Source organism: Salminus brasiliensis, chromosome 7 (genome assembly GCF_030463535.1).
Source record: "Salminus brasiliensis chromosome 7, fSalBra1.hap2, whole genome shotgun sequence".
Taxonomy (NCBI): Eukaryota; Metazoa; Chordata; class Actinopteri; order Characiformes; family Bryconidae; genus Salminus; species Salminus brasiliensis.
The window spans coordinates 37,716,437-37,743,154 of record NC_132884.1 but is presented as its reverse complement, the minus strand read 5'-3'; the positions used below and the strand labels follow the sequence as shown (position 1 = coordinate 37,743,154).

At 43.2% G+C, this 26,718-nt stretch overlaps 2 protein-coding genes across 6 annotated transcripts in view; both read left to right on the top strand.

Moving 5' to 3' along the window:
- Positions 1-26,718, top strand: part of nav1b (neuron navigator 1b) — a 147,658-nt gene that overhangs the window by 102,377 nt on the left and 18,563 nt on the right. For 3 of the 5 annotated variants that reach the window (XM_072684829.1, XM_072684830.1, XM_072684833.1), the window contains 11 exons: positions 3,243-3,381; positions 7,474-7,780; positions 14,087-14,834; positions 17,028-17,429; positions 17,862-17,903; positions 17,994-18,145; positions 19,073-19,249; positions 21,304-21,356; positions 21,593-21,616; positions 22,793-22,870; positions 26,295-26,378. In XM_072684829.1, coding sequence (XP_072540930.1) covers positions 3,243-3,381; positions 7,474-7,780; positions 14,087-14,834; positions 17,028-17,429; positions 17,862-17,903; positions 17,994-18,145; positions 19,073-19,249; positions 21,304-21,356; positions 21,593-21,616; positions 22,793-22,870; positions 26,295-26,378 — 2,206 coding nt within the window. The remainder of the gene's footprint in view (positions 1-3,242; positions 3,382-7,473; positions 7,781-14,086; positions 14,835-17,027; positions 17,430-17,861; positions 17,904-17,993; positions 18,146-19,072; positions 19,250-21,303; positions 21,357-21,592; positions 21,617-22,792; positions 22,871-26,294; positions 26,379-26,718) is intronic. The other 2 variants (XM_072684831.1, XM_072684834.1) reach the window with 1 other exon arrangement.
- Positions 22,354-26,718, top strand: part of pltp (phospholipid transfer protein) — a 255,466-nt gene continuing 251,101 nt past the window's right edge. The window contains exon 1 of the mRNA XM_072684849.1: positions 22,354-22,363. The gene's annotated coding sequence lies outside the window, so the exon portion shown is untranslated. The remainder of the gene's footprint in view (positions 22,364-26,718) is intronic.

Sequence of the window (26,718 nt, the reverse complement as noted above, 5' to 3'; positions counted from 1 at the left end):
TGAGACGAAGACGAAGATGAAGAGGTTCTGGGAAAGTTGTGCTGAGGAACTTCGCTGTCCTTCCGTGAACCGCTAACTAAGCAGCGTCGGAGAACGGAGAAGCCGTGAAACGAGTCTCTCACAAAACGATGGAAAAATGAGAGAACGTGTTAAAGTGGCTTGACCTAATTTTGCTTGAGCTGTATCTATTATCCTAATTATAGCCCTCATCACTTTATTGAGATGGTGTTCATTCATCTGGAAGCACCCTCACTCTGTGCTGAGACAGTGCTGTGTGTGTACATGTATGTGAGTGCAACAGACAGACAGACAGACAGACAGGGGAGGGGAGAGAGTGGCCTGGCCCGGCCTGAACCAGGTATGTTAGTGTGTGAGCGTGTCAGTGTGGTAGCGAGCGTACTGGCCTGAGCTGGCAGCAGCTGTCACTTTGCATCTGCTCCAATTCCTCAGTTATCAAACTGCTGTCATTGCCAGGCGCTCAGTCATCTTCAGTCACCCAAAAACCTGGTTGGCCTATGCGTGCATTGCCGCGTGGGCGGATTGGGGTTGCGCAATATGATCCAGTGTTGTATTGCTGTTATACAGTGGCTGTATGCAGCGTTGTTTAGGCACATTTACTTTCATTTTCATCTTAAGTAGCTTCAAAAATACCACAAAAGGAAAAGGGCCTAAAGCAAATGTGGGTACCCTGCCTGGTCAGTACTCAGTAACACTCACTTTGGAGAGTAGCACAGCTTGTAAACACTTCTTTTACAACCAGCAAAGATTTTTCAGCTCCTGTTTGGTGGATTTTTATCCGTTCTATGTTGCACAAAAAGGTTCTCAGATTCTTGGGCCGTCTTGCTGATGTTTTTGATGATGAGGGGCAGAGCTGGGCAATTCATCAAAAATGAAGCGAAACTGACCTTCAGAACCCCTAATCACTTAATCATGCACATGTTGATTATTTTTATTGTAGTTGTTGTGTGTGTGTGTGTGTGTGTGTGTGTGTGTGTTCATGTTCTGTTGTGTAGTGGCATATAATCGTTTATTATGTTATTATGTTATAATTAAATCTTTTTTTTTTTTCATTAAGTTTTTTAAACGTGCCAAAAGGCATCAAGTTTATTCAGACGTTCTTTTGTAGGAAAATGTAGGTCTGGTTTTATATTTCAGGTTTTTACCCTTTTTTCTCCGAAAAGCTCCGTTTTAACTAGGGATGCACTGATTCGATACTAGAAACAAATATCAGCAACAGAATTAGCTGGATTGGGTATGGGATGTTTGGGTCGATCCACAGAACCGATCCATTCACTGAACCCGATTTCTATACCTCTGGTGTTCTAACTCGGGATCAGAGTAACCTACAGACATGATTTGCCCTATCTAACCCTATCTGACTTCAGCCTGCCATCAAGCCTATCAGCCTTCAGCACCCTGCACTGTTTACTCAAGAGGAGGGACGAATGGGGGTGGGGGGGTGGACTGTGGATTCTCTCTCTCTCTCTCTCTCTCTCTCTCACACTCACACACACACACACACACACACACACACACACATGCACACATACAAAACACTGTTTTAAACCCAAACGTGTCCAAAATCATCAGCTGACTTTTTTTTTTCTCACAAAATATCAATAAATTCTGGATCCTGTGTTTTTAAAAGCCACAGCCTTCCTGTTTCTGCTATTTTTCAGCGAGGGAGAGAAACCAGAGCTGAAATGTTCGGTTGGAGACCTGCACCTGTAATGAAGGACAGCCAAAAGCGAAGGCGAGGGGGTAGTGATGTCACTGCTAGAGTGGGTCTCCCATGTGAGGAGAACCGAGAAGGGAGGAGCTGCTGTTGTTTTTGGTATCGGAACAGATCCAAAAAACAAGTCCAAATCGGTGCATCCTTAATTTGAACTGCATCAGTTCACAGCACTGGTTTCCAAAAAGCGTCAGGCTTATTCCTTTTTTCTGTCCTGCACCGAAGTGGTGGAACGAACCTCCCTGGGTGTCCGAACGGCAGAGTCCAACGCTCGCTGTCTTCAAACCCAGACTGAAGACCCTCCTTTTCTGAGAGTACTTGGGTGAAGAGTAGAGTATTATGGTCTCCATATTGACTTGTGTTTAGTAGTATCTAGACTTAGAGGATCTTTGAATTCTAGTCTATTCAAACTAGCCGAAGTTATTCTTGAGTAAACAGTGAAGCCTTTTTGTAAGTCACTCTGAATAAGAGCGTCTGCTTAATGCCATAATTGTAAATGTAAATGCTCCTTTGGAAACATTTGATGCTGGATTTTGTGGTGAGGACACAGAACCAACTCAACCAGTTTGCATTATTTGCATATAGTCACTGATTAGCAATCCTTAGGGTGTAAAAAGTCACTTAGGCATACAGGGTTAATATTTAACTATTTATTACAAATACATTATTAATAATTGTTAGAGACTGGCCTGCATTAATGTGAGCCAAATTATTGTTTACTGCCTCTCTTCATCTAAAAACCCCATCTGAACCCAGATTGGACAGATGGGAACCTCTGCATCTGGCTAGGCCAGCTCATTTACTTGCTGCAGACTTCAGCAGTATCCGTGGCTTATTTACCTACTACAAGAGCCAGTATTGTGATAACGACTAATAAGTGATCTATCAAACAGCCCTAGTGCTTCTGTGAAGGTTTGAGTCTGTGGCCTGCGTGTGACCCAGCGTAGCATGGTGTGAATCATGTTGCAGTCAAGCGGGCAGTAGGTGAATCCTGCCAGTCTGATTAGCAAGAGCCAGGCTGTCCTCTTTTAAAACAGATGGGCGACCCACAGGCTGGTGGGCCGAGCCAGAATAGTGAAGTAGCCGAGCTTTGCGCAGCCAATGATGTCTCCTAGACCTCTAAAAGTCAGCAGTGTCACTTACCGAGTGGTCATTCATGTTTTGCCGTTGTGCTTTGGAAGGTGCTCTCTGTAACGTCGTCCAGGCTGCTGAGCACAAAGCTTCACGAGCAGCTTGGTTCTCAGCATGGCTCAAAGAGCCTCGACAGCAGACGGGCTCTGTCTCTCACTCTGGTCATATGGTGAAGTCACCTGACTCTTCAAGATCTTCACACCATGGAGGTTTCCCAGACTAGTGCTGCCCCACTGCTTGTTTCTAAAATAAGTAAAGTGGTAGATTCTCAGCAGGACAGGAGCTTATGACTATTAGGTGCTAATTCAAACTTTAATGAATGTTTGCTAATCTCTCTCTCTCTCTCTCTCTCTCGCTCTCTCTCTCTCTCTCTTCACAGGTGGGATGAGAGCAGCTCCATCAGCAGTGGTTTGAGTGACGGGTCAGATAACATAAGCTTAGAGGAGCTGAACGCCAGCTCCTCACTCAACTCTCTCCCCACCACGCCCGTCGGCTCCAGACGCAACTCTTCTGTCATGGTAAGACCCGACTTTCTGAGTCCAAACGGCTCAATGTGTTTAAGGCCATGTTCCTGCTGTAGAAACCAACCTCTTTTCATCATCTTCAGCTTTGTACGGATGGTGTGATGTTTACGTCCAGAATTAGCTGGCATTTATTCAACCCTTTCTTCCCTCTACCAGTGAAATGCTCCCCATGTCACTGGCTGCAAAGCATGATTGATTAACAGTTGGGAAGGTGTTCTTTTCATGAAAGCCTGCACCCTTTTTCCCTGAACATACCTTTGCTCAGTTCCTGTTTAACTAAGTGACTTGACTTGTTTACATGTTCCTTTGGAGACTTGTGATGCTGAATCTTGTGGTGAGTTGATGACTCTTCCTTGACCTTGAAGGTCATATTAGTGTAGGAGCTGCTGCACAGTAGAACAGTGCACCACCACTCCCAAAGTCTGCTAAATCTTCCTCAAGGTACTTTGCAGTCTAACACATTTATCTGCCTTTTTTTTTCTTATCTAGCACACCTGATGCAATTCATTTAACAAGCTCCGTAAGCTCAGCATTAACCACAAATGCTGCCCGAATAAACAGCACAAATATGTGAAATACTCAGACATGCTTTTGCAGCAGAAGTATGCACACCAGACACAGCGTTCAGATATTTATTTTGGAGTTTCACTGTGCTGTTTCAGCCTGAAAAATGGACCCGACGTCTATAAGTGCAAAAGGCTCTTTGTCCTATTCAGTAGTCTATTTTTCTGCTGGACAAAGGAAATGAGGCTGCATCCCAATAACTGAACAAGACTTCCTTTCCTATCTGCCTTATGTGATGTGTGTCTGATCTAGTATCCAGGTGGATACAGATGCTACTTCTGCTCTGTCAATATTTGGTGAGGCCAGGGGCTATAGATAAGGCAGAGTCAGGCAAACAGGAAAGGATATTTCCTGTAAATATTTGGAAGCGGCCGTGAACAGTGAGAGAGAGAGTATCACTAAGTCATTTAGGACATTAGCTTTTATGAGCACTTGGATGTCCATAACTCAGTATAATAATGCTTTGGAGATGCTTTTGGAGCAGCACACAGGGCAAAGCAGAATTAAAGTACTAGCTCTCGGAACTCAACTGATCTGTCACCTTGGTTGTTGCCGTGATCATTTTATACTCTCTTTGGTTCAGCTTAACGGTACGGTCACATGGCAAGAAAAACCTCAGGCTTTAAAGGCTTGGTCTTGTGTTGGTAAGAGATTAACCCCTTAAACCCTTTTAAACTCTGTATATAAGCCCAGACACCATTACTGTCATAACTAGCATCAGTTTCATAGGCCCTAAACTAGAACCTTGTGGGATTCCGCAAAATCTGAAAAAAGCTAAACGGCTATACAATAGTTTTGCTTTAGGATTATCAACTGAATCATTCTCATAGGGATTAAAGGGGATAAGGAAGGAATTTTTTATTAATTCTGATCAGAGGAGGATGGGTCGGGTCCCCCATGTGAGTCTTGGTTCCTCCCAAGGTTTCTTTCTCCAGCTCTGAAGGAGTTTTTCCTTGCCACTGTTGCTGTTGGCTGCTCACTGGGGGTCTTAGGTTTTCATTTCTTTTTATATTGTTGATTTCTTGTTTTTTTTTAATAATTACTGATTGTGTAAAGCTGCTTTGTGACAACAACGATTGTAAAAAGCACTGTACAAATACATTTGATTTGATTTGATTTAATTTGATATTCCAGATCCAGTGCACAATAATCAGTAGTGAACCTGTCTATTACTGACATACATTTACATGTTGGGGCAACACTGGAGGGTGTTTCCTTTTCCAGTAATGACAAGACTGTGATGATTAGCTATGCCAATAATTCAGTAATTTACCAAAAACGCAGAACGCCCTGAGTGAAGTGTAACTAGTGCAAACGCAGTGGGTGAGGTGTTGCTTGATTTCTAAGGAATCTACAGTATGTGTTTATGGGTGGAGACCTGGACCACACACCAAAATAAATGCCTTGCTTATGTCTCTGTTATTCCGTAGAACAGGATTACAGTTACGGCTTACTAGTTTTATGCTTAGTCATGTGAAGATTTTCAATTTGGTACCAAAAGACTGGGATTTTGGAATGTGAGGTTTTCCCTCATTCTAAGGGGTGGAAAAATGTAAATTCGACGCCTGTGCATTGAACCAAGCATCCGTGCCTGTTCCCATTGTACAGCTCTGATGCAATGCACCAGTAAGTGTCCCTTGTAGGTCAGTTTGTGTGTGTTAAGGTGTGTATCCTCGACCTGGATCTGTCCTGTGTGTTTGTGTGTGTCTGTGTGTCTCTGTTTGTGACTCAGTCCCTCTCCCAGAGAGCGTGTCTAATTTAGTCAAAAATACAAAGTCATCTCGGGACATACCTTCCCAAAAGAGCCCAAAAATAACAGCGAAAAATCACGCAACACCAGTTAAAGCGTGACTCGGATATAGCTCATCCGTCAAACTCCAGGTCAGATAAGGAAGTCGGAACCATATGAGCGCCCTGGCTTCAGTTTCCTGCATCGGAATTAGGAGCAGCTGAAGCGATATTCCATACTTCCTTTGTTCGCCTGAGATCTAGACCTGAACTAAGCAGCTCTTGCTGCAATCTTTGCTTCGAGATACTTGTAATTAAGTCACAAGCGTGGCAGTTCAGGCTCAGCGGGAGTTGGGAGAAATAAAGCCGTGTTAATAAGCTTGCTGGGTTGCTATGGCAGCGCAGCTTTATTATATCATACTTTAGATATGAGAACTTGGGGATGTGTGGTGGTGGTGGTGTTGAAAGTGCCATCTGCGCTTTTGTAGCAATTTCGAAGAGAGGATGCCAGTTCTTGGCATTGCTGTTGACATTCATTAGCCCATGGGCTGTTCGGCTATATTGTATTTGTCTACATTGCCCAACCCCTCAAATCAGGCCTTACTGGAAGTTCAACAAATGGTAATCACAAGTAATTTAGAGCCTCAAAGAGAAAATGGGGGTTTATTTTTGTTCGGGATCATCTCAATTGCTAGGCTCTTGCGAGATATTCCATAGAGTGCCTACGATAGCCAACATCTGGCATTTGCAACACATTGCCTAGCTATTGCATTTCATAGTGCATGTCGTTGCTGTCACGCAAAACCATATTTTTAATTTTTGCCAATTTCATGATAAATGCACTAATAAAAATGCTCCAAAATGACTCTGAATGAAGTCTTTTTCCATTGACTTCCATTAAAAGTTAAGCAGATTTTTCGCTCTACCTTTAAAACTGCTGTTTTGGAGATACAAGCCTTTTTTCCATTACAGCCTGGACATGTACTATAGTTATGTATGAATACTCGCCTCATTCAAATGACACTTTCCCTTGCATGGTCGAGTTTTTCCACTGCAGCACACAAAAACTAAGCTCATGGTTTATGCAAAGCTAATATCTTGCCATATTTCGTCAGTGCCCTGCCGCAAATAGCACATGGCCAAACAATAAACTACTCTTAAATCATGAGATAGATCCTGTGGCATCTTCTTCGCTATTATTGGTGGTTTACTTTGGACCCTGAGTGATTTACTATCACGAGTTTTGTGGTAAGAGAAATGTTTGGGCTCATATCTGCTGTGTTCTGTAGGAATGCGACAAAACATGAGCGGAGACCTAAATTCAGAGCCCGTCTCGGCTTTGATGTCGCAAACAAAGAGCGCAAGCGTTGAGATGGAGTCCTAGGAGAGGGTTCCGTTTTCTTTGGAGCACACCTAGTGTTATGCTTCCTTAAGACCGAAATCAATCTCTCGCTGTCGTGTTTTTCTTCGGCCTCGTAGACGCTCAGATCAGGCCGTCGATAACTGTGACTGATTTGGAACTGCTGTGCAAGATAACAGACAGACACATATATAACATTCAGGCGAAATATGCAGCATGTATTTGTGGGGTGGGGTGTGTTTTGGTATGCTTTGCTTGTTGGACGTTTTCAGACGGGGAGAAAAAGAGCACGTTTAAAAATACCGTCAGTGAGATTTACAAGCTGACTTATTTCATGCTGCCCAAAAGTTATGCTGTATGCTATTACACACAGATTGCGAAAAATTCATGTGTGTGTGTGTGTGCTTGTCTTTTTGTTTTTTTGTTTTTCTCAGCTGCGTACGGATGCAGAGAAGCGCTCCTTGGTGGAGAGCGGGTTCGCCTGGTACAGCGAGGACAGCAAGGCCTTGCGGAAGGCTGACAGTGGGGCCTATGAAACGGGCAGCCTGAAGACGGAGTCCTCCAGCAAGTACCGAAAGAGCAGGCTGACCGAGGGCGCTGCACCAGAGAAGGCCGTGAAAGGAGAGCTGAAGAAGCCGCAAAGTCTCGGACAGCCGGGCAGCTACAAAAAAGGACGAAATCCTCCAATTGGTGTCACCTCTCCCATCACACACACGTCGCAGAGTGTGCTAAAAGTGGCAGGTGAGAAAAAAAATGAATAATTATAATTATGTTTAGATCAAATACAAAATAAATTTTGATCAAAATAAATATTCTGAACATGTAATGAAATACTTTAAATACTATAGGACTCTAAGGCGCTGTGCCTGGCATGGGTTAGAGGGGTATAAAGCCCCCCAGTCTTCAGCTCTCTGGAATAATGGTGCTACGTCCAGTACTTTTTTTAAACTCTAGTACATATGTGGTGTACATCTTAAGTCTCTGAGGGCAAGGCTTGAGTCCTTTACCAGGCGGGGTCACATCGAATGGTGTGTAAAAAATAATAGATCCCAAACTCCCCATTGTTGAAATACCATTGAAATACCCTTCCAGGTTTTAACCCAGGAAATATGATGACACTGAACATGTAAACACACTGTTAAGCTAGTAAATGTTATCTCTCGCTCTTTCTCTCTCTCTCACACACACACACACACACACACACACACACACACACTTAAAGATGCAACTGCATTCCTTGTCAACATCAAAAAGCCCTTACCTCAGGCTCCAATGAAGGTCATGGTGGTAGAGAGAGATGACTTCTGCTGCATGATCTGCTGTTGATAGCAGACAGCACCTAGCATGCAGACTCAAAAACAACAAGCCACTTATCTGCCTTTGCCTCGCTGAATCTCCATGATTCTCCGCTCTTGTCCAAAACACAAAGCCAATTCAGTTCTCCAAACCCGCAGACCCACTCGAAAGGATTACGTGTAAATGGCTTGGCATTATGAGCTGGAAGTGATCTGGGGTCAGTCAAAGGAGGAACATATTTGTTAGCTTGCTTTTGCTAGCCACCGCTGTCATCCATAACCCCTCAGAAATGAAGACCAGATGTGATGTTGTTGAACTCAGAGGGAGAATGTCACTTCAGCAGATATCACAGAGATATCGCATTGAGCTGGTGCCAGAGCTTGCTTACCGGGAGTAAAAGGAGAGAAGACTCTTAATTCCACCCTGCCTTGTCGTGTTCCCTGCCTTCGCTCATGGATTAATGCTTTAAAAGGTCTTATGTCAGTTGCTTGATTCACGTCTAGGCAATTCCATTCCAATGGCAAAATACATGTTCCACACATTGTACACTCACGCCTTGGCTGAGGCAGTATTGACGTAGTCCACAATCTTGATCATAAAGTCATGCAAGGACTTAGAGAGACTTCATTTAAGCAGTTTATCTGTACTTTATGGTATCAGCTGGTATCGGCTGGTATCTTTAGTCTTTGTGTAGAATTTTCAATGCAGTGATTGGTTAGAATATGGTGGGCAGCGGTGGCCCAGTGGTAAGAGTTTCGGGCTGTTGATGACAGTGTTGTGGGTTCAGTACCCGGGCTCGGCAGGCTGCCACTGTTGGGCCTTTGAGCAAGGCCCTTCAGATAATTCACCAATGAGGCTCATCATAATGCCTCCCTTCTCTTGCAGTGTGATGCCCACCAATTTTTCAATTTTCCAATTTTCACTGAACATAACTCCCAACAAACGACAGCTTGTGTGTACTTTTGTTATTTATTCATCATCAATAATGATTTTACTATGTTTAAGCCACATGCAGTGACCTCTTAATGTACTTCTGAAAGCAGGTCTGTTAACAAATTAATAACAGGGCTGACGTCAACCAGGGGATAATGGGGCGATTAGCACCTCATAACATCCATTTTACCTTCGAGGAGCTACAAGGTACAGTCATTAGGAGATGACTGCATTTCTGACAAATGCATGTAACTCCTATAACTGTGGGTTTTTAAAAATCTGCCTCAGCTCTGGTTCGAAATGGATGAAACGAAGGCAGTCGTGTTTATTTGGATGATCAAATGAGAAGTAATGAAAGGGTGCTCATGTGTGAGCCGACATTTGTTCACAAGCCGTTTGGCTCATATTAAGGCAACAGACCAACAGACTCCACCAACAAAAGAAGCATTGCTTCTTGCTTTCCTCTCGCATATGAATCTCATGAGAGGCTGAATTTGCTTTAGTCGCTTAAACAAACTTTAAACAAGAATTTAAACCAGAAGGTGTGCTTACACAGTGAACATCCCTTTTCAGAAGCTTCAGAACCTATTGCACATTTTGATCTTTGGCGAAAATGGCTATATCTGGCTAAACGACACCAGTCCTGGAGGGTTGGTCTTCGGAAAAGTTCGGTAGTTGCCCTACTCAAACACTCTTGATTGAACTTCTCTTTGAAAGCAGCATTATGTAGGAATGGGCATTTCTTACTTATGGACTCCCCCTATAGTTGGGAAGTGTAAATTGCGCCTCCCCTGAAGGACATGCTTTACACGTGCATATCTAGATAGGTTGAGAGGTCCAGCACTGGCACTGAAAGTGAAAGAAGCTTGTGGACTGAGCGGAGTAATGTCAGTGTTTTTTCGTCTCTATTTTGTCCAATCAGCTAATAAGCTCTTAAAGAAATGATGCATAAAAGAATCCAGCTCCCGAGTCAATAAAAGGCAGAATACAAACTTTATTTATCCATAAAGTTTTCAAAAGGTTTAAAGACTAAGGCACTAATACATAATGCATTAGTCTGAGACAGCCAGCGTTCCCCAAGGCAGTCCGAATAAGTCTGACACTGCATGCAGTTTATATAGTCCTCATCTGGACCTCTGAACAAAGGCTAATCCATCACATATTCTTGTTGTCCAATGTGTTTGATTCAGTTCTGCTTGTATCCAATCAAAAAGCACCTCCTGGTGTCGTACTCCTCATCCAGTTCCGCTCACATCCAAATCTGCCTCGTCAGCAGCTCTTCCAGAAATATGCTGACATCCGCAATACTCAAGACATCACCACGCCCCCATCAAGATGTTTTCATCATGTCTTTGCCGAGCACTCACCTCTCCTTCACCCCACAGCAAATGTCCCATGTGACTCACTCGCCTCTCCTTCAAGGCCCAGATTTTAAACTACTTGTTATCCTGCTCCTAGGTCAGGCTGACCAACTCTAGTGGTCTCATGCTAAGGCCTGGTTCGTTCATACACCTTTTAAATGCCTTTATACAAAACTTTCCATCAGTACCAATGTTGGAGACTCCATTTTTTATCCCTTGGAGCATCACAGTGATTCCTTTTCCCTGCGCCTAACAGTCGAATCAGACTGGGTCGATCAACAGGAAGATTCAACTATCCATCCATAGGTTTCTTCCTGCATTAAATGTGCCCAGATAACTGGAGAATGGCCATCTATCTGAAGAATGGCCATCTATCTAAGTGCTGAGCTTACGTTTAATTTACGCTAGACCTTTTCGGAAACATTTTTGTTGCTAGCCTAACGTACCTTCCCTCCACCTCAGCTTCTCAGCTTCAGCTGGCCTCAACAGTGAACCATTTTGACCATTGCCATCAAGCACAGAGGGGCTGGCTGGTCCTTTCTGGGCTTTGTAGGCCAGCATCAAGGTTCTGAATCTGATGCGGGCAGCAGCTACAGGAAGCCAGTGAAGAGTGAACACAGCAGTGGAAAGACATGGCTGAATTTAGAAATGTTGAAGACGACCCGTGCCGCTGCATTCTGGATAAGGTGCAGGGGCCTGATGGTGCGTAAATGGAGACCATCCAAAAGAGAGTTGCAGAAGTCAAGTCTGGAAGTGACAAGAGAATGAACGAGCACCTGGACGGCCTCTCTGGAGAGGAAGGGTCGAATTCTCCGGATGTTGTACAGGAGAAATCTGCATGACCAAGTTACATTTGCAAGATGGCTTGTGAACGATAACTGTTCATCCATGACTACACCAAGGCTTCCAGCTTCTGTAGAAGGAGTGACCAGTGAGTTCTCAAAGGAGATAGCAAGATCGTTTATAAGTCCAGCAGTTGTAGATGTGTAAAATGTAGATTTTATTTCAGCAGGCGTTCCAGATATTCAGCCCTGCTAGAATGTAAACATATATTTGTTTCCTATTCATTATAATTCTTCATTAAAATGTGATCTCTGTGCGAATTTCCAACTGATGATTCGACTCACTAGTAAAAATGCTACATTGTGTTGCTTTAATATTAAAGGACTGCGTTTCGTTGGCAAACATAACCATAAGCAGATTATATTTTATGGGCATTAATGAAGGATAAATTGTCCTCAGCTCAGCTACAAGCAACCAAACCGATTTTCTCAACAGGACTGATCTAGATTCAGTCACTCTCATTCATATTCTTGTATTCTTGGATCAGCGCTCGCATTCTCAGGCCTGAGATAAACAACAGCCACAATGTGTGGTTTCTAGAGTACTTGTGTTCAGCGCTTTTGTATGAGTTGTTTGGCTGATGTGTTGCCCTCCTTCCCTGCCTTGACACAAACACCTATAAGTCACTCCATGACAGTTGAAACTGGGATCTGATCACACTCAAACTTAAGTAAATACAGATGGCTCTTTGCTTACTTGCTTTCTCCTTCTGTATACCGTGAGTCACATTAGGAGTATTCAGATGTGAACTAGTGAATCTAATCAGCTGTCTTGATCCTTTCTCCCAGGCTTTGAGGGATGATTTTGAGTGATGTCATGCCCCCAGGCCTCTTTATGAACTCAGCTTTTGAGTGATTTGAGTATGACCACATGCACCGAAGACTGTTGGCGTCATAAGGTTGAGGTCTGAGCCATAAACACACGTGTCGCACTCCCACATAGACTGTAGGCGGATTAAGGTGCAGCATGCTGATGATGGTTAAGTCATCCCGCAGGGGGTCGTAACTTTGGCTAGAGATGTTTTATGTTCTCATGACTGTGTTGATGAGCCAGGTCTTCCTTCTCTCAGCCCCTTTTTACGTCTCTTCGTTTCTCAGCGTTTCTCGTCTTCAGTGACGTTTGCCGTTAACTGCCAAGTTTGAGAGGTATTTCTAAGTATGGAAATGATGGAAATGACCAAACTGTGGTGGACATCAGCCGTTCAGGAACACAATTGACCTGAACCATTTGCTCTATCAAAATATGATGGAGCAAAGAATTGAAGCTGCTGTCTCACAAAAAAACCTTCTATCTCCAAATGACCAACTTTGCAGACCTTTCAATGGAAGTCAATGGAGAAATATTTTGTAACAAGTCATTTTGGATCATTTCTATTGGTCCATTTTTCATGAAATCTGGACACAGTGTAAAGAACATCTGCCAGATTTACATTATGTCAAGCAGCGCTATGAATTATGTTTTGATTGAAATAATATGAATGTCTTTAATGATTGCATGTGGTATTTAACCCGCTGGTCCGCTAATTGTTGCTGGTACTGTATTGTGCCAAAAAAATCATGAGATCCGCCAAATAGCCCACAAAATGTTCTCAAATATGGGACATAATTTTTTCAGATGTTTCATATTTTTCACTCTAAAGCCCTGAGAAACCCAACATAAACTGTAGTGAAAACTGATATATATACAAAATACATGAGCAGTCTGTTTTTCATCACTTTTATTTAGTGATGTTCACCATGACACAATCAGTCAACCTTTATTTCCACTCGGAAATACATTGAGGATGACCCTCATGTTGCTGAGCACTTCCAGTAAACAGGGATTAAATGAGAAAATTAAGAAAGAAAAATCATGCAAGCCTAGTTTTGCCAGACCACCCTTGGCCGCATGGAATCGTCTATGGCATTTAAACAATGGGGAGTTTGGGACCAAAATATCTGCTCTTTATTGTGGAAAAGGTTCTGTGGCTTAAAATGACCTCTATTATGTTTCATGTACCGTTTCATGAGACCCTGCCTGGTGAAGGACCCGAGCCTTGCCCTCAGAGCACGTAGATGTAGATCACTTCATGCTTCATGAATATGGCTTGTCCAGCGATGCTGGGTGAGGCTGGCAAAGCGGCACAGTAGAGATGCTAATGCTGGGATAGTAATAGTGCAATACTGCAATAGTGATGCAATAGCAAATAAAGTGCCATGGTAAAATAGCAGGGCGAGGCCAGTGTGCCAACACCGCGCTAACTGCTATTGACCGCGGTAGTGATGTTGAGTTGACATGCTATTGACATGCTATTGTCTTTACATCACTTCCTTTTACAATGAAATTGTAGCAAGGACACGCAATCTCAGCTTACCTGAGATTATATCCTCTATCAGGAGCACAGATACTTGTAAGCTTTACGGCAAAATGTAGCCCTCAGTTACTCACTCAGCTGGTCAGTAAGCAAAATCGCCCCTCCTAGGCTGGCCCACTAGGTGGCCTGGCAATAACATTTGATCAACTTAAATATTAAAATGTAAATTACATGAAAAAATGAAGAAACTAGTAAGATGATAAAATATGTAGGCCCTTAAATTCAGGTTGCTGATCTGCTGATCCGCTGTTCTCTTCACAGCACCTAAAGCAGACCCTAAGGCCATGGATAAGCAGAAGCTGTCTCTGAAGACGTCCGGTCTGCAGCGTTCCCGTTCCGATGCGGGCCGGGACAGCGTAGAGCACCGCAAACCTCCCTCAGGCCTGGTCAAGCCCAGCGCCGGTAGCTTTGGCTACAAGAAAACTCCAACCACCGGCACGGCCACTGTTATGACAGCAGGAGGCGCCACCATCTCCAGTGGCTCGGCCACTGTGGGCAAAACTCCCAGATCATCGGGCATCCCTACCAAGCTCGTGCCTGGAAGCGGAAGCCGCAAGAACAGCCTGGATGCCAGCAGCGGTGAGAACGGCTTCTTAGCACCCAGCGCTCGCAGTAGCATTCAGTACCGCAGTCTCCCCCGCCCAGCCAAGTCCAGCACTATGAGCTTAACCGGCCGACCCGCTTCACGCCCTGTTAGCAGCAGTATCGACGCCAGCCTCCTCACCCTTAAACCCGTGCCTGCTCTGTCCACTACTATGCCCACTAGAGGGAAGGACGGAGGCAGCCTGAAGGCAGGCAGCCGTCCCAGCAGCACAGGGCCGGTTAATCAAACGGACAGGGAGAAAGAGAAGGAGAGGGCCAAGGCCAAAGCAGACCTGGAGATCAGCTGCTCTTTGAAGGACGAGGGGCAGGGAGAGAGCTGTGGAGAGATGGTGGAGAAGATCCAAAGGGTGCGGAGAACCAGCACGAGTAAATACCCGGAACTGAGCTCTCCAACTACCACACCAAGGTAAGATCTGACTTAACAAGAAAGGACAAACAGTGGTGAATTAATGTCAGTATAGTCATTCTGTGTTCAGTAGTTCATAGCCTGGTTGTTCCACCTTTCTTACACATGAAGACCCTGTTTACATCTGGTCACCTTGTGTGACTAGTATCTGGATTGTGTCCTGGTAAGATTTTAGCCACATGCATTTACACTAGGCAATCAAATGCGTCTCTGGTTAGTCAGACTGAAATCTGATTGCTGTGTGAGATGGAATATGCTAATTTGCCTGTTACAGCAATTATTACTGGTGTTTCAGTCGTACTGGGAGGGGTTGTGGTAGTTGAATAGATATTGTAGAGACGGATGGGTTTACACTGCTATATCATGTGACTCAAATGCGTCTCCGACCTCCTCCTGAAGTGGTTTGAGTGATGGGATTAGGATCTGGTCTTTGGTGCGTTCACACTTTCAGCATTTTTATGTGGCTTGACCTTGTCCAGATATGATCCCGATACTCAGGACACATGAAATGACCTGAATGTTTTTTTATTATGCTCTTAACGGTGGTCTGCAATAATCTAATAACACACACCTATTATCTCACTGCTGTGCCGAGAATGATCCGCCACCCACATAGTACGTGGTCAGTGCAGGTTCTATAGTCCCTATACTGTACATAGGAACAGATGGACTGTAGACAGTAATACCTTGGTTTGTACTTTAGGTACAAAGACACTCACAGCTCAATATGTTATAAACATGGTTTATAAATATGTAGAATGTATAGAAGGCATATGTTTATACTTTGAAAGTCATTGTTGGAGCTTTTAAAAAATGACTGGTCAGCTATAAACATTCTCGTTATGAAAGCTTTTCTCAATTATTTAATCAATATCTTAAATTCAACATAAACTCAAAGTGCTGTTGATGTTTGCAGATTGTTAGATAAAAACAGTCATCTTTTATTCATGAACTCTGTTCTGCTGCTGCTCTTTACTGACTTCTAGCTTCTTCCTCAGAAAGGTCGTTTTCAAATCAAATCCAAGTTTATTTGTCACAAACATAGTCATGCACAGCAGTGAAATGCCTTAATAACAGCTAGATCACAAGAAACAATAAAGATGTTTTATTATTATTATAAGATTAATAAGAGCATGAATAATACAAAGGTATTATTATTAAACATATATAAAAATATAAAGGTAGAACAAAGAAGATAAATAACCAATCAATATACATAATAATAATAATAATAATAGTAATAGAGGTAAGAATATAACTAAAGCTATGTAAGAATGAGATTATATACAATATATACACTAAATGTACACAGTACAGAGATTAAGAATGAACAATAGTGTGCAATGTAGAGATGAGCAATGTTGAACGTTAAGTGCAAAGGTCAAAATGTTTAATGCAAGTGTGCAGCATAATGCGTAATCTTAAGACTATTATTATTTTAGTGAGACTTTTAGTGAGACTATTTTAGTGAGACGTTTCTCAAATAATAGAGCAGCTCAAATTGGCTTAACAAGAGTCTTTTGAACAGCCAGGGTGCAGATTAATATCAGAAATGCAATTTAACTTCATTTAAAAAGACGTTGCTTTAGAGGGGCCGCATTAACTGAAATGGAAAATGGTCTTGAGAATTGGTTTTGGTTCGTTAAACCACACAGGCATTATGAGTAGAATTCAGATGAGGAAAAAAATATGAAATATAGAAAATATAGGAGAAAATGCTTTTTAACTTCACTACGCTCTTAAAAATAAAGGTGCTACAAAGGCCGACCATTACAGCAATGCCATAGAAGAACCATTTTTGTCAGATTTTGAAGTGAAATGAGCATGAAAACCCCAAAGAACCTAAATTGGTAAACGGTTCTTCACACAGATCTCTTATATTATATAAATGGTTCCTCCTAAGGTCTAAAAATGCAGTTTCCAGTCCTGGACTTCTTTATCCGTGGTAGGTGTGAAACGACTTGGCCAATCAGTTACATTAACTGTTCCCTTAACGTCCAGCGAGAACAAATCCCAGGACTGGAATCTGGATTCAGTGTCCAGACTTAAAGAGCTGGGCTCCATGGCACTGCCCAACGAACCCTTTGTAGCCCTTTCACTGTTTTGACAGCGTGCACTGTGAGCCATTTCACTGCTCCACACCTCTGCTGATTACCCACTAACAGAAAGCAAATCTCATTTCTGTCCTGACAGAATGCCGACTAAGTCTCTGGTCCACCCTCCAAGCCTGATCCACCTGGACAAGGTCAATTCCAACAGCTTGGACTCATGCATCACCATTGAAGACCTTCCCCCAAAGATCCCCCCGTACTCCAAACTACAAGACCTCGCAGGCTCTCGTGTAACCCCCCGCCTGACCCCAAGTCCGGCCCCAGTGCTCCACATCGACTCTCCGAGCTGCTTCTCCGGACAGGCGCTCTCACTCAGTAGCTCCCCTCTGCTCTATCCCAAAATGTCCGGCGTCCACCGTAGCATGGAGTCCCTCTCTCTGCACATGAGCCTACCGCCCAGCCTGGAACTGAGGGACCGAGAGGAGAGCAGGGCTACGGGCACCTGGGGGGCGGGCAATCGGACATCAGTCACTCTGAGTGACAGGTGGGTTGGGATGTCTGAGGGGGTGTGTTTCACAGGGGAAATATGATAGACTGGGAAAATTCTATTTCTATGCTTTAAGTGTGTGTGGATATATATATATATATATTTTTTTTTTTTTTTTCAGTGCATTTATCATTTTTCACAGCTGATATTTTTATATATGTTTATATACATTTTATATAAAATATGATATTTTTAAAAAACAAATGTTTTGTTTGTTTGTAACTACTACCCTCTGCTGGTCCAGACACAACATAGCTACTCAATGCCCCATATTAAGAGATGCCAGTGTGTGACTACTTAATGCTGATGTGTTTTACCCATAATATAATAGTGTAATAGTACATATAATAATAATAATTGTGTGTATTATTGTTAACTGCTGTTATGATTGTTGTATTTATTTATTTGTGTTACTCTCTACCCTTCCAGTTTACAAACTGATAGGAACACCTTACCAAAGCAAGGATTAAGGTACTCATACTTTGTTTACACATCCCTTACTGTCCTGCTAAAAACATTGTTGGTCAGTGTCATCTTGACCTCCTCTCTTTGTCCCTGCAGTCATTATGGAAGCGGACAGTCGGAAGGAGATGGGAAGGAACGACGCCACTCCCACACCATTATGAGCATGACCGAGTCAGAGAGCCCACCCCAGCTCCCTTCACCCACCCACTTGGCCCCATTCTCTGGCAAATCACCACCTACTAACATTGGTAAGTGTTGAGCACCTTTATGTTGAGTATCAAGTATCTGACATGGGTGCTATAGTAAGGTCGTTTTTTTTTTCAAAAACACTGTATGTCCACATATTTGTGGACACCTCTTCTAATTCATGCATCCAGCTACTTGATGTTGCACCCATTGCTCACACAGATGTGCAAATGCACATGCACAGAGTGTCTAGTCCCTGTAGAGAAGTACTGGCAATAGAATAGGAGCAGATAAACAACATGAACCTACTGACACCATGCCTAATGGCATGCGTGGAGCTCCATCCAATGCTTTTGGGATGAGGTGGTCCCAGCCTCACCTGCTGATTGCATTTGGCAACAAGAGCGTTGGTGAGGTCGGGATGTTGGATGATCACCAACTCACCTAATTCCCCAACTCCTCCCAAACACACTGGATGGAGCACCCAGAGAACAGCTCCACTGCTTCACAACTTTATACCCCTCTAGCTCATGCCTGGCATTGGGCATGGTGCCAATAGGTTCATGTTTATATGCTTCAAAGAGTCCTATTTTATTGGCAGTGCTTCTTTACAGGGACTAGAAAAGCTGTGTGTGTTCATTTGTTGTGTCACATCTGTGTCAGCAATAGGTGCAGTTTAAAGTAGAAGAATGCATTCATTAGAAGGGGTGTCCAAAAACATTTGGTCATATAGTGTATGTCTGCAATCTGAAAAAGCGTAATAGCCTCGAACAGGATTCACATCTAGTTCCATATTTACAATCCTGAGTGATACAGAGCAAGCTGTAGTTGCCACTGACTCGTCGGTTTTTGAGGTTTTCTCAGACCGCGTGTGTGTGTGTGTGTGTGTGTGTGTGTGTGTGTGGAGAGAGAGGGAAATAATACAATGAATCTGTAATATATTCTCTGTGTTCCTTAACTCTCCACACTTGATCCTGTTTCTCTCACAGTGGCTCCCATCCCAAGCTCCAGCACCACCCCTCGCATCACCCGCTCTAACAGCATTCCTGCCAACGAGGCCGGCTATGATCTGTACTCCAGCTCTCCACTGGGAAGCTCTGTTTCACTGGCTGACCGGCCCAAGAGCATGATGCGCTCCGGATCCTTCCGAGAACCTGGAGAAGATGGTGAGACACTTTTTCAAGAATAATCTTATTGTGTAACGTCCTGTCTGACTGGCCTATTATCATACCATCCTGTTTTTAATGATAATAATAATAAGTTCTACTGTGTACTGTACAGAAATCCAAGAGTCAGAGCCCAGTGTATTAATCAGTTGCTGAATGCAAAGCACACATTCTGCAGGACCATTTACACTGTGAATCCGTTCGCAATCATGTGATTTGCCAGGATGGTTCGTTATCTGATGGTAATTCAAGCAGATAATCTAGAGAACTGTCTAGAAATAAAGGCTAATTTTCTATGCACTGTATAGGGCTGGGTGATATAGTAAAAGTAATATCACAATATTTTAAACAATATTTATTTTTTTGATGCACAGTAATTTGACAGTAGTTGCATATGTTCAAGTGCATATTATATTTTTTGCTCCTGGGGTCCCCCTAGAGTTGGGGAGTGTAATTCACTTTTACACCACTGCTGTAAATACAGATTGCAGAATGAGCTCCATCTCATGAACAGGTCTACACATGCACTTGTTGACAAGCTGAGAGATACTGAAGCAGTGTGTGTAGGTAACGAAGCATGTGGGCTGAGGAGGTAGAGTAATACTACAGGATTTTACACTAATAGGACTTTGGTTACTCAGCATTTTGCAGCAGTTCTGGAGAGAGGTCTTGTAGTGCAGCTCCACCAAAGCTCCACAGTGCAGTAGCAGCCTTTCGGCCCGGAGTGGCAATGACCGAGACACCCTATATTCTCGCTGTTACAGTCAGTGGAGCATCAGCACGATTCTGAAGCTGCTACAGTTGCTACGTGATGTTGCTTTAAGCCCTGATGATATCCATGATATGCTCAGAAAAGCATATTGTGTATCATAGTACAATTGTCATATTTCCCAACTCTAGCACTGTATGACTGCAGCAGTGCTGTAAGAGGCTGGTAGGCATGTTTACAGATGATGTGATGGTTACATTTTTCATTCTGGTCATTGTGGAGTATTTTTTTGGCGATATACCGTCCCAGAAAAAATGATCATCAATTATATTATTGTAATTTTAACAGCATTTTATGCCACTGATAGAATGATGATAAAATAGCATTATACTGAAAATAGCATTTTTAAAAACAGCAATAAAATAAGCTTAATAATTAAGAATATTCTGACATGATTATTGGAACATTTTTTTTAATAACCTAAATAAATTAACCAACAAAATTGACATACAGACCCATTCACCTTAACTTGCTCATATACTGTATGTAATTTAGATATCATAATCATCATGACAGGAATATGAGTGTCACTACAAGAAATCTAAATATTCGACCTGAGCATTCGACCCTTCCTCTCTAGAGAGGCCGCCCAGGTGCTCATTCAGTCTCTTGTCACTTCAAGACTTGACTACTGCAGCTCTCTTCTGGCTGGTCTCCCTTTACGCACCATCAGGCCCCTGCACCTTATCCAGGATGCAGCAGCACGGGTCGTCTTCAATGTCCCTAAATTCAGCCATGTCACACCACTGCTGCGTTCTCTCTTCACTGGCTTCCTGTAGCTGCTGCCCGCATCAGATTCAAAACCTTGACGCTGGCCTACAAAGCCCAGAAAGGACCAGCCAGCCCCTCCGTACTTGATGGCAATGGTCAAAAGTCGATCCACACCAAGAGCCCTTCCAGCTTCAAGTACGGCTCGGCTCGACCCACCATCCTTTAAGATCCTCGGAAGACGAGCGTCCAGACTTTTTTCTGTCCTGCACCAAAGTGGTGGCGCGAGCTTCCCCTGGGTGTCTGAACAGAGTCGCTCGCTGTCTTCAAACGCAGACTGAAGACCCACCTCTTCCGAGAGTAATTAGGCGAATAGCAGAGTGGTCTCTATACTGACTTGTGTTTAGTAGAGTCTAAAGCTTAGAGATATCTTTAAATTATTAGCCTATTCAAACTAGCTGAGGTTTTTCTTGGGTAAATAGCAAAGCACTTTTGTAAGTCGCTCTGGAGAAGAGCGTCTGCTAAATGCTGTAGCTGTAAATGTAAATCTGTTCTTCCTGTTTTTTTTCTTTTGCAGTGCATGGCTCTGTCCTGTCGCTGGCCTCCAATGCTTCATCCAACTACTCTTCAGTAAGTAGAAACTAGACCACATCAGATAAGAACAGCTTTCCTCTCTGCTCTGAATTTCATTCTCATACTTAGCTGTTGTTCTCATACATGATACATCTGGAAGCAGTGAGAAGATCTGAAGCAAAGTCTTTTGAATTGTGTGCTTTTGTGTGTGTACTGTACCCGGTCCTGAGCTCTTTAGACTTAGCTTACCCTTTCTTCCTCTATTTCTCCTCCTAATCATCGTGCGTTCTCAGACAGAGGAGAGAATGCAGGGAGAGGTAAGTCTGTCCTTTTTCCACTTTTCTTCATCTCCGTGTTTCGCTCTTGTGCTCGTCGTTGTTGTGAGCTCGTGTTTGCTACACTTGGCTTGTGCCGAAGGTTTGGTTGGATGTGATGTTTGGCTGCATTTGAACAGTATGTACTAACATCCATCACCTCCATCCATAAACTAGTGTTATTTGTTTACTGTCTCCATGAAACCATCAGTCATCAGTGATCGTATTCTTCAGCTGAAAGTTCTTCATGATCGTAAAGATCAGCATCGTCCAGATACCATCAGTCACTATGTAGAGATGAATATATATTACATTTGATGTGATTTTTTAAAATTATTTTAAATATATATCTTCATTACTGATAGCACAGCAGGTAGTGTGTGTGCCGCACACCTCCAGGGTTCTGGGGTTGTGGGTTACTGTGAGTAGTTTGGTGTACTCTCCATCATGTCCATGTGGCTTTCCTTCAGGTACTCTCTCACAGGTTTCCTCTCCCCTCCCAAAAATGCATGTTAGGTGAATTGGCCAAGCTAAAGTGCCCCTAGGTGCGAGTGTGTAAGTAATTGCCCAGCCAACATGCTCATGTGGGGCTCACATGGGTGGAATGTAGGCTAGGTGGGTTCCAGGTGGGCTCTGAGTGGGTCTGTACATAATTTGCTACTGGGACTCAATTGACCCCCATTGTTACAGTCCACCTTTATCTCATATGGGTCCCATCTAGACCCCATGTGCAGTGTACAACTCAGATGGGCCCATCACTGACCCATCCATATTTGGGGCCAACCTCATGGAACCTGAGGACAAAACCTTATGGACATGTTAGCTCTGTTTGTGTGTTTGGTACCTGTAATGGGCTGATGCCCTGTCTAAGGGGTATTCCTGCCTTGCCCTCTGTTATTCTGGGTAGGTTCTGGAGCCACAGCAGCCTTGACCAGGAAGTAACGGATCATAAGACATTTTTGTTGCTGATATTTGAATTTTTTTATTAACTTTTATTGATATCACTTTGTTTTTTAACCAACTCCTGCATATGCATTTGTTTAATGTTCTTAATTCCTTCCTTTTCTTTTCTGGGTCTTTGTCGCCACCGTGTGTCAAGCTCTTTATATTACACCTGCTTGTATTTAAGGTTCTATAGAAGTAAAGATTTGATCGATTGATTCCTCTCTCTCCTCACAGCAAATCCGAAAGCTTAGACGTGAGCTTGAGGCATCTCAAGACAAAGTGGCCAACCTGACCAGCCAGCTGTCCGCTAATGTACGTATCAAAACTTCAGACACTGAGATCATCTCACGCAGTGTTTTGGAGCAGCTTCTTTCCCTCAACTCTCCACCATGCCCTTTTTTTAGTTGTACAGTTTGGTTTTAGAGCTTTTAGTTGAGTCATTTGGTTTCGGTGCTGTTTTCACATTATTTTCTTGATGTATTCTCGTCTGAAATTGAGTGGTTTCGATGTCCATTGCTGGCTATTTTGTAAACATCAGTATTTTTTTAAGCCATCCTCTATCATTTCACAATAAGCCGACTGATCACTGCAATGATGCTCTTAGATGCGTATACATGGATGCCACCATTTACTACCAACACACACTAACCTATTTCACTCAGCTCTTCCCTCCGAAAGCCTTATTTCTACAGAACTGGGTTCAGCAAACATCACACTTAAGTATATTTAAGTATATCCATTATGATATTGTTATCAGTAGTAGTATTAGTATTAGTAAGGAGTTTGTATTTGAATGTATTACATAAAAAGGGAACAGGCTGATCCCAGTACTGTCTGTTCATATGATCATGAGTGTGAAAGCGTGTGTGTGTGTGTGTGTGTGTGTGTGTGTGTGTGTGTGTGTGTGTGTGTGTGTGTGTGTGTGTGTGTGTGAGAGAGAGAGTGTGAGCAATATAACCCTGGCCCTAACACCACTGTCCCTCTCTCCTTGGCTGATGTCCTCTCCTGGTTGCGGGCTGGTTGCGGGTGACCCGGGGGCTGCTGGCTGTAGCAGGCAGGCCAGGTTTGTTGGACTGTCACTCCGGCCCCTACCCGTCGCTGTTGCATGATCTTTAACCTCGCCCCCCTGCAGGCCCCCCCCCCACCACTCCCAGCCCGGCGCTGGTTGATGATGTCAAAGTGGAGCTCATTTCCTGTTTGTTTGCTCTTTGCTCTGCCGTTATTAGGTGTCATATGGACCCATGGTGATGTCATTGTTTTGTTGATAATAATAATGAATGCCATTTGGTGAAGGATGGCTCATGAGGAGTTGAGCAGTGAACACACACACAAATGCGCTCATAGAAACTACTAACTTGATTAAAGGGCCCATATCCTGCATTTCCTTGTATTTGTAAGCTTACATCAAGCTTAAATCAGCTCAGAATTCATATTCTCCACATATTTCTATGGCAAATATTCAAATCTTTTAATTCATAATTTTTGTAAGAAAATACAACAGCTGAAGCAGATAGCATTTTTGGATGTGAAGCACCTCACTGACATGCCTTATAACTCACATTTAGCAGTCTGAAGATTCTCCACAAGGAGGCTCTTTGGCCCCTTTTCCACTGTAGAGCTGAAAGGGCTTAATGGCGTAGGAATCCGCTGGTTGCCTCAACATGTGCATCACCATTATGCTGCAAGATCTGGGGTCTTTATATGTCCAGTACAGAACATGGTGGAGACCATTTCTTGGTCTGTAAAGGACGTTAATTAATTTGTATCTGATCCGAGGATCAGGAGTCAAGGGCAAAGAGAGAAATAGAAATAGTGTTTCTGACGATAGCCCAGATGTTCGGTTGGTATACTCTATGCTAACATGCTAGGTCTGTGAAACCAGGCCGGAAACATGAGACTAGACACCTCTGAAGACAGCAACTGTTGCAAAATTATGAGACACTGTGCACTTCCTGGTCTTGATTTAGCAACACAGCAAATGGAAAAAGGAAGGGTAACTGGTCTAATGGGTCAGCACTGGCGCAGGACGCTATGGCGCAGCTTTCATAACCATTTGACCCTGCAGTGGAAAAGAGGCCTTATTGGCACCAAAATACCTTTCAGCTCTTCACATCACTGACGCTGTCTGTTCTAGTTTTAAGAGATATTTATGTTATGTGTGGTAAATCCACGTATAGGCACTCGTAAATGTCAGGCAGCACCAAAAATATCTAAAAAAGGTTTGTGGCATTTATTGAGAATTGGTTTCCCCAGGCCACTGAAGAGGAGGATGGCTGTGTGAATGAAGGCACACACTGAGGAGATGTCCGCTGTCTTTTACTAGACAAAAGTAAACTAGCAGCCGACTTCACTACCATATAGGTGTAGACACTAGGGATGCACCGATCCCACACTAGGATCGGATGTTCGTCCCAATACTAACAAAATTAGCTAGATCGGATATCGGATAATTAGTCTGATCCAAAAGAACCCAATTCTCGCACTGCCGATTTTCTAGGCTTCATAACACAGAATTAGAGAAACATATAGGCATCATAGCAAACAGCAAGTCTCCCCCTATCCAACCAGCAAGGCCGAGGTCCAGCACAGTTATTCAATTTAGTGACCAATAAACAGAAATTGGGTTCATTTAGATCTGTGTTGTTATAGTTTGTTTTATGAAGTTAGTGAAGTAATGATTACGTCAGTCCAGATGTCTTCAGTCTCTCCCAGATGTTGAGGTATATGGTTTATTAATTCAGCAATGGTATCGGATCGGTATCGGGGATCGGCCGATATCGGAACATAAAAAGATGGATCGGTGCATCCCTAGTAGAAACGTTGTGTAAGAATTGCCTCTCATTTGGAGCGCTCAGCTGAGAAAAGCAGAGACCTTATTTCTCCTTTATCATCAAGAGTAAACATCGCTTCGCTCAGAATGGCTGAATTACAGAAGAGCTGTTGCGGGTGAAAATGTTCCTACACATTTAACCCCTTAAACAGCTTATTATTGTTATTACAAACTTCTACTATTACCAAAGAATAGCCCCACCAGTTTATACAGACATTCCTGAAGTTACTGAATAGTACACCTTAGTATGTTAAGGGGTGATGAAAACCATTAGGGAGTGTGTTTTATTTGTGGTCAACCTTTTATATATATATATGGCCACTGTTCTGATTGGTTGCCTGACTTTGACTGAAGTGGTCTGTCTGTCTGGTGGACTGTCGGACATTTACTTCCCAGCCCTGCCTCTCATCCTTCACTCTAAAATACTCCAGTGCTACAGGTTCATGGTAGTGACCTCAGATTTGTCATATTTCTGTGATATGAGCCCTTTAATGCATTGTTAGTCCTCTTCATATTATTTCACATGCACTAATTTTGGCTGCTAACTCATGTAGCATGCACAGTGCTATCAGAATCAGCAGTAGATACCTGATTATCTCTCTATTAGCAAGATGTGTTTTGTTTCTCTTTTACACACACAACTTTGCCGTGTGTGTGTAAACGTTTGTTTGTGTGTGTGTGTGTGTTCCAAAGCCAGACCTCATGAACCTGCCATCCAGATCATCCTCTCTTCACGTCATCCCTTCACCCCTCCGTGTTCCACAGCCTTTCTTCATTGCCTCATTCTCCTCCCATCCCTCTCTCCAGCCCAGATGGAGACACACACGCGCTTGTGTGTGAGGTGTTCTCAGTGTTGTTGTGTGTGTCCGTGTCCGCTCATTACTAATGTATGCTTTTCTGTTGCAGGCCAACCTGGTGGCAGCTTTTGAACAGAGTCTGACGCTCATGACCGCTCGCCTGCAGAGTCTGTCGGTCACCTCCGAACAGAAGGTCAGTTTCTGCGCGTGGTTTCTTGAATGTGCATGAAATTCAGGTACCATTAAGGTGGCATTAGACGGCTCCTTATCTGGGCAGTTAGTGTTTAGTTCCTCAGTAAAACACTGATATTATAATAAACACTAATAATAAAACTCCTACAGAGAGTGGTGGTGGTGGTTCTCCATCACTGTGTTCATCATCAGAACATCTCCAAAGTTCTCCTCATGGAGTCTAGTATTATTTAGAGTTCTCCTCAGATCAACGCCTGGTTTGGTGGTAAATCAGGGCTTAATGATGGTAAATCAGGTGAGCTGCTGATGATGATGATGATGATGATGATGGAGTTGAACAC